Consider the following 13,004-nt stretch of genomic DNA (forward strand, 5'->3'; position numbering starts at 1 on the left):
GTTGCGGAGTGTCTCTACGTTCCGTCTGCCGCACACTTTCTTGGACGTGCCACCAGGTGGCACACAACCCCCTTGACTCTCCCTTCGTGTGTAGCTACTGCATCTATCTCCTCTGCTGTTTCACCATCAATGCCCTGCTCAACTTCCTCTAGCACGGCCCTCCTGTCCCCTTTTTAGTTTCCTTCTCTCCTTTCTTACCTTCCCAACTAACTTGTGTGGACTGCATAGGTTTAGCTCTCGCATGTTCTCCTGTGATGGATTGTACTGACTGACTCTCTGTGCTTGCAGAGTGTGAAAATAGTGTGATTCATTGTCTCGTGAATGATTTATTCCTTTAAGACGCATCCTTCGTTATGTTCACGTTAGCAATCATTTTCTTTTGTTTGCTCAAGCAGCTGAAGCACTTTGGCAGTATTCTTTTAAAAGTGAATGGTGCACCTTAAACTACTTTAGATTTTTTTCTTGGCTTGGAAATTAAAAGAGTTGAATAGAGTTTTCTTTAGTGAACTGTCAAGGCAGGAATGTTAGATACATGTAAAAATAAATAATTTAATCCTAGCGTCTTGGCAGTGAAGCTCACTCTTTTGGCATGCCTGTGTTCTAATGAAGCGCCTCTTTCCAGTTTGTTTTGTGAATGTAACCACTAGTGGCCTGTGAGTGATCACTTTTACCTGTGCCTCCTCTTGTTTAACGTGTTTCCGTTAGAGCTTGCTCGTTGATGTTTCTCTGTGTAACAGTAACACACTTTTACTACAATCTACCAATCAACTAGACCAGTAGACTTGCTTCACTGTGACCAAGTGCGTGTATCAGTGCTTTTGTGAGCTTTACCTTTACCCTTCCTTTCAGAGCATCTTAAAACTGCTAGCTGGGCTGTTGTGCTTTATTTAGTGCCTGTGATTGAACCTACTCTACTGCCGTCTTTCACTTTATCCACCAACCTCTCTTTTTAATTCTTGCAGCAATATCGGCGTTGTCTTTCCAAACAGTAGTTTGATGCTTAGTGTACAGTAGAGGGTTTGGACTCGTTATAGGGGCTAAAGTTGGGCCTGCTGCAGTATGTAGCAAGTGTAGAGTTACAAGTTGACTGTAGTGTTAAATAAGATAATGATATGAAAAAATCCACCCTGATGTCTTTTAATAATCTGTAAAATAATTCAATCGTGGTAAATGAATGTAGTAGCGCACTAACTCTGTAATATCTGACTAATGACGATAAACTTTGCATAATTAGGTAAATTGCTGACAAGCTGGCGATTGAGGTTTCATTTTCAGCAGACATCATTTAAAATAGTTCGGTGCAAATTTAGCTTTATCATGGCTTATTAATTTAGTCGGTCAGGTATGTAGCTAGTAAGTTGTTTTAACATTTTACTCTCTGGATTTGTTTAGGTGAAAGGTTAAAAACTCAATTGAAACAAACTGAGAAAATAAGAATGATAAACAAACCAGTTACTCATTCTCTGTCTTTCAGTGCCCATTCACTATTTTAAGCAGTTTTATTTCTGCTCAAATTAGTGGAGAGATAACTGGCGGATTTTGAAGGTTACATTTTAAAATGATTCACAAGACAGAAAAATACTGTTTTAGGTTTTGCTTCTCAGGATGGGAAAAAGGCAAAGCAGCCAACATGTATCAATGATGTGCTGTATATATGTTTGCTGGTATTTGTTTTAAAAATTAAATCAAATTCAATAAATTCAGTTATACATTTAAATATCGTTGTCTTCTTGTCACTTTGTCTTGTGTGCATAAGTAAGTTTATAGCGCCATGATGGCAGTGAATGCTAATACGGTAACTTGTCAGAAACTGTGGGTGGATTTGATTTGTGTGGATTCAGGCATGCACATGCACGCACGCATGCACACACACACACACAAACACAAACGCACATTCGGCCACAGTGGATGCACCCCTTCCCATGGAGAGGTATTTGTAAATAATCAATAATTTATTGCTTTTGTTACAGCAGCGTTTGCTTCCTCAGCGACCTGAATGTCTGCTGTACAGTCAACCTCCGCATACTTGTGGTTCGGCACTTGCAGATTCCACATAGTCGCAGACTTTTTTTTTTTTTCAACTTTTTTCAGTTTTGTATATATTATTCAATATTTTTAGTTGTCCCGTTTTCCCGTGTTTCATGGAAAACCTGAAACAGGTTTTATTTATATATAGAGGTATATATACATGTGTGTGTATATATATATATGTCTATGTATATGTGTATATATATATATATATATATATATATATATATATGTATATATATATATATTAGGGATGGGAATTTCGACTAATTTGCCCGCCGACTAGTCTCAAATTTTATTTGCGACTAGTCTATAAGCAAGAAAACTTGAAATTTAATACATATTGAATTCAAAGTTTAAAATGCAAATGTTTTGTGTATTTACAGTAGGGGCTATTTTAGCCCAAACATTCAGGACAGTTTCTTAATTTAAATTCTATTTATGTAACAACAACTGACTGAATAAAAGTGAACAATTGAAAGATAAATACATTTCTGATACATTTGCCAATGCAATGCATGGCATTTATTATGACTAATGGAATGAGTAAAGGTACCGACTCCCAGTCCAGCAGGGTCTCATTCGCCATATGTTAGGTGCATTATCATGCACACAGGCGACGGCTTTATTTTCTAGTGCCCACATACCCATCATACTCTGCAGAAGAACAGCCAGGTTTTCAGCTGTGTGTCTTTCCTCCAAGGCGCATGAAGCACACAGCTGTGATGTCCTTCGTCCACATACGTTATACACGTTATAGTCATGTAAGATTCGGTGGCTATGGACGTCCATCCGTCTGTAGTTAAGGCATTGGCCACATAGCTGACCCGCTCAAATGCTCATAGTATCTACTCTTTCATTTGGTTATGGCTATTCTCGAGTTGGGGCATTATTGTTTGGCGACTTGGCACCACGTAGCCTACACAGGCTCAATATACAGCATACATTTTTTCGTCCGTTTGCCCTCAACAAAAGAAAGCGGCAGCATATCGTGTCATTTTACAAATTAGTTGGGTAATCTTTGCTGTACGATGAGCATCGCAGCGCCTGGCTGGACAAACGCTCTCATGCTCGTCTGCCTGGCCCCGCCGCCATCGACCTGCAGGTTCACATCGAGATTTACTTTGGATGTGGTTTCTCATCGTCCAGAGAGAGTGGATGTAAGCAGGTTTATGCTTGCAAAGCCTACAGAGGACCTTGTTGTAATCTGCTGCATCAAAATACTGCCAAACGGTACCGTTGTTCTTCGTGGCAGCTTCGACAGAATTTACTTTTCTTCCCCAAACTTAGTGTTCCCGCTCCCGACTATGTGCGCGTGTTGACGGGGGGCGGGGGGATGCAATTCTGTCTCTTGGCGCTCAGCTTGTTGACAGAGGCCGAGGCGTGAGGAACAAGATGCGTGATTCTTAATGCAGCGTTTAACCGACTATATATATGTATATGTATATACATATACATATACGTATATACATATACATATATATATACACACATATCCATATACATATATATATATATATATATATATATATATATATATATATATATATATATGTGTATATATATATGTGTGTGTATATATATATGTGTGTATATGGATATGTGTGTATATGTATATGTGTATATGGATATGTGTGTATATATGTATATGTATATATGTATATGTTTATACACGCACGCACACACACACTTTGTTTTGCTTTTTCCCCTGATGCATTTCAATGGCTGTCAATTATACACGGAATGTTGCTATTCGTAGGCTGGCCTCGCCCCTATCCCCTTCAAATAGCGGGGGTCGACTGTACTTTCTTCTCATCATGCCCGTCTGAAACACTGATGTTTCACAAGGGGTCACTTTCCACATTCTTTTTCTCAACCACAGTACCGGAAGCCAACGGCTTACAGGAGCCAAGCCTAGCAAAGCGACTTCGTGGAACACCCGAGCGAATCGAGCTGGAGAACTACCGACTGTCTCTGCAAAGGGAGGAGGAGCTGGAGGAGGTGCCAGAGGAGACACTGGCGGAGCATAATCTCAGCAATGTGCTGGATAAAGCTACAGACATCGACCTGGGCTCCAGGTAAGAACTGGATTACAAAGTTACACCATTTCTTTTCATAACATGTTTAGATATAAATATGGCACCGTAACAAAAGTATGCATGAAACAAAATGTAACTCAATCACAAGTATAAATGCAGAAATGTACACCAGCTGTCATAAGATCTATTATACAAAACCGATTGAAGGTCCTACTCATGCAAAAACCCAACATGCAGGAACTGGGACCAGGAGGGCTAATATCGGATGGCAAACAATAAATAATTCAATAAATGAAATTTACATACCACGTACCTGAGATTAGCACAACCCAAAAATGATTTCTGTCATCGGCAATAAAAGTAATGAGATACAACATAGATCTTGAAGATGATCAGTTACAAGTGAATGGCATGGAGGGCATGAGGATTACACTAATTTAACTTTTAAACAGTAATATACTGTACTATTGGAAGATGCTCAATGTTGAACCAACTTCAAAGACGAAACACTTGCCCGTTTTGTTGTTGTTGCAGTAGCTCAGACTCGGACATGGAGGAGGATGATGAACAAGATGACCAGGAGGAGGTGGAAGTCGAGTTGGAGGAGGAGCAGCAACTTTGCAGCCCCTCAGACCTTGGTGGCGTCACTTGGAAGGAGGCAGTACAGCTCCACGCCCAACTTAGAGGTGACCACTATGATGTAGAGGATGAGGCTCTCGCTGAACTCGACGAGGAAGATGACGATGAAGAGTCAAGTGAAGGTATGATTTTGACTCTGTGTTTTGTTTTTCCATTTGTCTCTTAACATTTGTTTTGTCAAATCCTGGACCATTCCGAGCTGTTCTACTTTTGTTTGAAGTCTGTTTCATATATGATGTCTCAACATCTCTTGTCCTTAATGTGTCCTACTTTTTCCACCTTTTCCCTTCTGTTGAATTTTGTATGAATTTTTTTGGGTGGGCCTCTGCCGCCGCCTGCTGGCAGAGGGGGATTACTGCCCCTGGGACAGGGAGCTCCAGTCAGGCCTTTGGCTGGACAAGTACCTCACAGATGAAGATGATGTTTGTACTTTTAAAGGTAGCAGCACAACTGCTTGTGAATATATTTGCAATTTTTTTGAGTGTGCCATTTCCGTCTGGTTTGGCCTGCTTATTCAAGGATTGTGCCCTTTTGTCTTGTTTTATGTTGCAATTTCACACATACAGTTTACTACGCAATTACTGCCTAATAAATCGTTCTTATTTGTGTGGCTTTTATATACTAACAAAATAATGTCAGGCCTTCTCCCCTATAGGCGCTGAAATTATAGGTTAACATTTTAACAATTATGTTTGTTTTGGGTTTTTCTCCCCCCCTTAATTTTCAATGTTTTTACTTCTTTTCAGTTTATTCTAGTGCATGCAGCTGTGCCTCCTTTATTATGGTTGCATCTTTATTCTAACTTCCTCTGTGCCTCTTTCTCCTTGTCATTTTTCCCTGTCTCTTCCTGTCCTCCTGTTTTCCCTTTCCCCTACCTTTCCCACTCTGTTCTCCCACTTGTTCTTCCTGTGTCCGCACAAAAACAAAACACTGAAAAACATACAAATGACACCCCAATTCAGCCAAGAACCTACAAATTCAACAAGTCCTGCAGCCTTTGGATCCTCTTGCGATTCCAGGTGTGGGGGGAACACATGAAGACTCAGAGATAGACGGGGGTGGCCAACTGGCTTCAGCCTCCCAGCCCATTGAGCTCACACAGCCCTCCTCTACAGGTAAAAGCACCCAGAGGAGCCAAGATGGGGAAAGTTTCGCCGGGCCCATCCCTAGACAAGTCGACCTCACTGGAATAAGGATTAAAGTGTGTCTAATTACAACACAGGAGGAGCCTCATCCTCTGACTAACCTGACTCAATTTTTTTTTATTATTTGTGTCACATTACTTTTTCTTAGAATGTCTAATTATGTGCTATCTTTTAATTTTCCTTTTACAGTCACTGTTGTTCCACTGGGGTGAAAACGTTCTTCAACCCCATCCCAGTACACCATGTAACCCTCTTGCTTTTGATTTTGATTTATATTTTTTTTATTTTTTTTAGTTTCGCTTTGTTCCTTTGTGTTCTGTTTTCTCTCCCATGTGTCCTGTTACTTTACTGTTACTCCCCTGACACCCATCCCACATTGAGCTGTATCTTCTGGTTTGAACGTAGCCCCTGCCCACACATCTGCCCGGCACGAAGCAGTGCGAGTCTGGTTGGATTCAATGTCTGGAGGTAGCACAGACTTACAAAGGATCATGACTCCCGTCTAAGACTTGTATATCTATCGCTGTCTTTTGGCTGGCCTGTTGTAGCTTGCACAAACGACACACACTCACAAGCATGCTGTAAGGCTGCCACTCTCAGGAGTTCATCTTTCTTGTGGTCTACTCATGACCTGTTTTTCACCTTGTCTTCGCACCCTTTCAAACTCCAGAAATGTCTGTTTTCTACACCTTTAGTGTCCTTTTAATGTAACACATTGCTGATGCAGGTAGCTCTCGATGTCTGCAAACTCAGTATGGGTGATGTGCAAATTATTTGGTTTTACTTACAGTGATGTAAAGTTGTTTTATCACTGATTTAAAAGCTTTTTAGTAAGATGCTTGAATTGGGTGGTCTATATGCATGCACTTACCAATTTGGCCAGTGTTGTGAAACTGAGTGTAAGTTGCTTACAGTGAAGGTTATTTTTGCGGTCCATTGTCCTTTATAAGGAGACTCACCTGCCATGTAATACATCACTGCTTATCCTCTTACTCAGGGTTGGGCAACTTAAATGATGGAGAGGGCCACCATTTTCCATTAGTCCCACTGGAGGGTCACACAGGACCGCGCCTTTCTTAACCAGCTTTATGCCATTTTTAAATCAAGGCAAAATACATTTTACATACATACGTTTTTTGTTATTTTTTTATTGAAGCAATGCACCGAATAGTAACTTAATATATTTTGATTCTCAAATGCATACATAAAAGATTCACTCACCTACAAAAAATAACCACAGGCTGTGATTTCATTTCCCTCTTGCTTGCATTAAAAGTCCCATTCAATGATGGCACAAAACTGCTCAAAATCAAACCAACTTTAAGTGCAAGAACCCATTTTGTACATTATACCATAGGTTTTTCCTTCCCAAGTTAATAGGTTAGCTCACTCACACATTTGAATACAGGCAGTAAAGTTCATCCCCAATGTGTTGCAAGTGCAACAGCCATCCATCACAGCTACTTGTCCAATTAGGCCACCCTATGCATTTGTAACACTATAAAGTGTTGACTATATCTATGTATTGGAGGACACACATTTAGTAAGGCATCGTGCTCTTCAAACAAATGCTTATGGGGCAGGGGTCATGGTTGTTGTGTACTTTTGAGATTGCTGTTGTAGTGACAACTTCAGTTGAAATATTTTATGGCTGACAGCATCTCTAAGCAAACTAGACAGATAGGTTTGCATTTAATTTCGGTTAGCATATAACCTATTTTACCAGAAAGATGCCATTTTCTCGACCTAATGCGGGTCCTGGCGAGAAGCCAGAACCTACTCTCTCTTTTTGTGTGATCCACAACAGTCTTGGTTTTGGAGGCACTGGTGAACGATGTCTGTTATTAATAATAACTTTCAACTGCGCAGATCTTCAGTAAGAGCTAGCACATTTTTTTTTATCGTCAAAAAAATTAATCAAGTGCCACTCCGAGTGCGGGCCGCGGGCCACCAGTTGCCCATCCCTGGTCTAACTTATGCTGTCATGTTTTGGTTGCGCCTTTTTAATCATAAATGCAAAATGCATGACTTTCTTTTAAGCCACTCTGTAACTCTGCTTTTTGTTGCTATTTACTAATATTTGATTTTAATTATTTAATGTTATATTGCATATTTTCTTTTGTAACCCAAGAAGGATTTATTTTGGAGCATTATATTACTGTTTACTTTACAGTAACAGTCTAAATCACAGGTGTCAAACTCAAGGCCCCGGAGCCAGATATGGCCCTCCACATCAATTTATGTGGCCCGCTAAAGCAAATTATTTTCCTCAACTTCATGTTTCTTGCTAAAATGCCCAAATTGCAAATTGTCAAAAAATGTTGATGTAGTGCAAGCATGTTTTGTTACCAATCCCCCTTTTAAAATAAATGTATGGTAATAATATTTGAAGAAACAGGTTTTACAGGCCTCTAATTTCATAACTAGGTATGCATCAGTTTGTTATGCATATTAAATGAGGCGATCATACATTTATTTGAGTTAACATTCAAAACCCCCCTCCGAAGGAAACTGTAGCTATGATGTGGCCCACAACAAAAATGAGTTTGACACCCCTGCTATACATCTTTATTAAAGATTTGATTTTTTTCCCTGACTGTGATATATCTGACTAAATGAAGACCTATAAAGATAGCAGATAGACAAAAGTAACATTTAATTTGTGTTGCCAAATAGTCTTTATAAAAAAGACCAGAGGCTTATTTTTTATTTTTTCTGTCACATCAGAACTTTGTGAGGATCTGGAAGCAGAAGCAGATAGTCCAGATATGGAACCTGGTACAGAAATGGACCAAGGTGAGGAAATAAAGCCATCACTGAATTTCTATCAAAAGTTCTAAAACTGAAATAATTGCTGAGCTGCTTCATTAATGATATTTTAATTCTAGATGACATTCCCTCCGACGCTGAAGCAGAGGCACGATTACACCCATCTTTGCACAGTGAAGCTATTCCAGAGGAAGACATAACATCTGAAAGTGTTGGATTGGCTTCAGATATCGGTACATGCCGTCAATCATTCCGTCAGGCTTATGACTCTGATGTGTTTCTTATGTGACAAACGTAGCAAGATCTTTGTTGTTAATGTATTCAGGACCATCCAGCACTGAACCCAGACTGAAAGATGATGCCGTCCTATCGCCAGTCTTACCCGCAGTAGAACATGAAAGACAGGTCAGACAATCCCAATGCTCTTTTTGTGCATGTGTTTTGTGTGCGTGCGGGTGTCATAATTCTTGACCTATCTTTATTTCTAGTTAATGGAGACATATTTTAACCCTCAGGTGAAGCCTCCAGACACTTGTTTTTCTCCATTACCACTGCTTTTTGCGGAACCAAAAGTTGAGCAGAAAACACCATCACCAGCTTCCAAGAGCCCTTCACCTGTCATCAACCCTTCCCCTGTGGCTTCTCCAGCTGCGGCCTCTGTGAAGGATCCCTTATCACCTCCCAACAAGTCACCTTTCAACTCCACTGCCAGCTCTCCAGTTAATCCAGCTATTGAGACTCCTGTCCGATCACCTGTTAAATCCCAGAATGGCTCACCAATCCGTGCCCAGCCTACCCCACTACCAGAAACATGCCCACCTATGTCTCCGGTGTACCCTCACAGATCTATTTGCCCTCTCACAGGCAACCCACTCTCCCCAATATGTGCCCAGCCTTTGCCCTGCCATGAACCTTCATCACCTGCGGCCTGTGAATCTCCTGTCAGAACGCAGCCTATTCCCAATGTCACATCAACACCGATGGCCCGAACTGATAGAGCCACACCAGATTCTGAGGATTCCTCAACGGATGAATCTCTGTCAAAAAAAACTGATATTATTGAGGAATTTTGGTTAAAGAGTGCTGAGATCCGAAAGAGTCTTGGTCTTTCTCCTTTAGACCGCAGTAGTAGAATCTTGGAGAAGAGTGTTGTTAAGAGTCCAACACAAGACTCCACCCCTGCCAAGAAACAGGCTCCGGATGTGTCAGAGGACCAAAAACCTTCTTTTACTGGACGCACTGTGATTCGCAGACTCAACATCACTCTTGAAGGTCAAGTCATTACACCCATTGCTCCTGTGGAGAGTAAAAGTAGTTGTCCTGACACAAAAGAATTTAGCAGCAGCTCAGGTCTGGGCTTAAATGGTAGTATGGCAACAAGCCAAACGGCAAACAGTGACAGCTATAACACCTCCGACTCCATCATGCTCACGCCACCCTCCAGTCCGCCACCGCCTGTGCCTATTAATCAATCCCCTGCGGTTCTCAGGCAACAGAAACACCAGGTCCCTTGGAGGAACGGTACAGGAAAACCTCCTTACAAGCTTGCCAAAGAACCACCAAAACCAAACACTCCTATTCCTGCACAGAGAACCCAAATGAGTCCCGTATCTGCACCCAAACCTGCAACCAGGAAAGTGTTGTCGCCATCGGCAGATCTAGCAGAAACACCTGTAGTTATCATGAGGGAGAAGAAGAAGCCTCGGTCAGAAGAGCTGAGGAAGTCCTTTGTGGAGACAGTGGAAGAAATTCCATTTGCTGATGATGTGGAGGAAAACTTTGATGAGCGAACACCTGAAACGAGCATGAATAAGTTTTACACTCCAACTCCCAGCAAGACCAGAGCAGACAGACCGCCCTTTCACCTGGCTTTAGCAATGGAAAACGGCAAACCCAGTATTCCCCTCGACCCAGTCTCAAAGACGCAGAGAGCCACTCAGTTCTCTCCAGAGGCCAAAGAGATAGCTGCGGAAAGGATAAGGGCAAGAGAGACGTCTATCAAGAGTCAGGCTCTTAAAGAAGCAATGGCCAAGCAGCTAAATAAAATGAAAGAGTCCAACATAGAAGAGGGTGCTTCCGCTAAAGTGGCCTGGAGTGTCACCCCAGAGGTGTCTGGGAAAAGTAAAAAGTCTCCAAAGACATCCGCTGTAAAAGCTCTGGAATCAAAGAAGGCAGAGACTCTACCCGAGCGTCTCTTCAGCAGCAGCAGGAGCTTGGACAGCTCCGTGGCGTCCTCTGACAGCTCATCCACGAGTAAGAGCAAGAAACGAAGTTCTCTCTTCTCACCCCGCAAAAACAAAAAGGAGAAGAAGGCAAAGAATGACAGTAACCGGCTCTCAGGTGCAGAAGAGACTCCACCCAAACACAAGTCTTTGTGGAAGGCTGTCTTCTCAGGATACAAAAAGGACAAAAAGAAGAAAGATGACAAGTCTTGTCCCAGTACACCGTCATCCAGCTCTACCACTCAGGATTCTGGGAAAAAGAGAGCACCCCCTGTTGGAAAGTCAGCAGGTAAAAATTGATGCTGTGTGAGGCTAAACAAATGTTTGAGCGTGTCTTGGTGCTTGACTTTGTTGTTGCTTATCTTATGTGATAGATGCAAAATCACGCAGAAACTTAAGCTTTTCTGAGGATTCAGACCTATCATGTGACGACGTTCTGGAGAGATCGTCCCAGAAGTCAAAGGCAGATGTGAGTCATCATTATGACTGTTGAATCTTTCACACCGGGTTCCAAAGTTGTAACAATTACTTTGAAAACATGCACTGGCATGATCTTTTTTTTTTTTTTTTTTCAATTTTCATATCAGCTAATAATCACTCAACTGTAAATGAGAGTAATATAGTAGCACACATAAAAACCTGAAAAAATAGCAAAATTAACATTATTGAAACGGTGAGTGCACCCTTTTCCTTTTTCAAAACATTTTCCTTGTGAATAATTTCCATCTCTAGCGACACACGGACATCTTTGACCTAGTATCGGGCATGCACAAGGAGGCAATAAAGGACGACAAATTGGACAAGGAGATAAGGCGGGAGTTAAAAGAAAGAAAAAGGGTGAAAGAGAGGCTCAACGAAAAAGAACAGGGAAAAGCGGTTGATCGTGAAAAGGAAAAAGACGTTGAGGTATTTTGCAGGAGGACGTTCAGAAATGAATTTTAGGCAAATAACATGTTTAATTACTATAGATTGGTATGACTTTATGAACACATTTTCTAATACAAATCCTATTTAAAGCGGAAAAATTGTGCATTTTTCCCCAATATTAAAAAACCCCAGCATGTGTTAAGTCTACAGGTTAGGCTCATAAAACAGATTTCAACAATAGGGTTCTGTGATATAAATGCATGTTAATGCCTGAAATTCAAATGTGCTGTCTCCCCTGCTTTACTCTGTGTGCTTCTGGTGGTGTAGATAGAACGGTTTAGGTTTAGTGCGAGCGGCATGAAGTCACTGAGAATTGGAAACAACCACACATACTAGGGCAGGGCAATTAATCACATTTAATTGTGATTTAGGATCCTCACGATCATACAAACATTATCAACGAAAAATAAAAACTGTGCAGAATGGTGCATTGTGTATTTATAAGTTCATATGTTGTGAAAGCACCCTGAATGCACCTTGTTGCTTGTGCTGCAAGCGTACAAGAAGAGTTATTCTGCACTCCCTTAGCATGCTTTAAAATGTTTAATGACACCCCAGTTGGAGTTAACTGTAAAACTAACCACACAATGAAATAAATTTCACACATTGTATATTTGAATACTGCTGATTAAACTGATGCTAGCAGTCGATGTAGAATCCGATTGAGAGACTAGTAGAAAATTAGCATTAAGTTTCGGGAGTGATATTCTTTGAAAAAACAAATATTCACACATTCAGACAAGAAATGTAATACTCAAGCACATGTATTCTTCCTAATCTGTGAAAAGGGTATTATATTCAATTTCAAGCGCAACTTTCTTCTACTCTTATTATCTTCATGGAAGTGTGTACTCTATGAATACACGGCACCACACTGCACCTTAGAGGCAAAGGTGTGTACAGATGCAGACATTATTCATTTGTCTTAATTGTTTTTTTATTGTTATTATTTGAATATTAGTGTTTTTACTTTGTTACTCATTTCTTTTCTAGATGTTCTTTCAAGTTATATTTAATGTTGAGTGTTGATAGCCAAACAAATGGTACATTTTGAAATCACTGAATAATCATGTTTATTAATCATGATTTCAAGATCAATCAAAATACGCATTTTTTTCCCCCATAATCGCCCAGCCCTAGACAGTCTGTGATTGTGTTGAATGAAGGGAAAAAAAAACATGTTTACTTTAGTTGAATATCAGTCAAGCATCAATATTGAGCTGCAAACACAAAAA

At 40.7% G+C, this 13,004-nt stretch overlaps 1 protein-coding gene across 3 annotated transcripts in view; it reads left to right on the forward strand.

The window, feature by feature from the left end:
- mical3a (microtubule associated monooxygenase, calponin and LIM domain containing 3a) overlaps positions 1-13,004 on the forward strand; it is a 74,689-nt gene that overhangs the window by 37,455 nt on the left and 24,230 nt on the right. The window contains exons 30-40 of one of the 3 annotated variants that reach the window (XM_086029289.1): positions 3,911-4,106; positions 4,602-4,828; positions 5,052-5,144; positions 5,669-5,821; positions 6,257-6,319; positions 8,579-8,647; positions 8,740-8,853; positions 8,946-9,025; positions 9,136-11,131; positions 11,217-11,311; positions 11,575-11,748. In XM_086029289.1, the coding sequence (XP_085885415.1) occupies positions 3,911-4,106; positions 4,602-4,828; positions 5,052-5,144; positions 5,669-5,821; positions 6,257-6,319; positions 8,579-8,647; positions 8,740-8,853; positions 8,946-9,025; positions 9,136-11,131; positions 11,217-11,311; positions 11,575-11,748 (3,260 nt within the window). The remainder of the gene's footprint in view (positions 1-3,910; positions 4,107-4,601; positions 4,829-5,051; positions 5,145-5,668; positions 5,822-6,256; positions 6,320-8,578; positions 8,648-8,739; positions 8,854-8,945; positions 9,026-9,135; positions 11,132-11,216; positions 11,312-11,574; positions 11,749-13,004) is intronic. The other 2 variants (XM_086029286.1, XM_086029288.1) reach the window with 2 other exon arrangements.

Source organism: Filicampus tigris, chromosome 4 (genome assembly GCF_054856515.1).
Source record: "Filicampus tigris isolate MCC_2025a chromosome 4, RoL_Ftig_1.0, whole genome shotgun sequence".
In the NCBI taxonomy this organism is placed as follows: Eukaryota; Metazoa; Chordata; class Actinopteri; order Syngnathiformes; family Syngnathidae; genus Filicampus; species Filicampus tigris.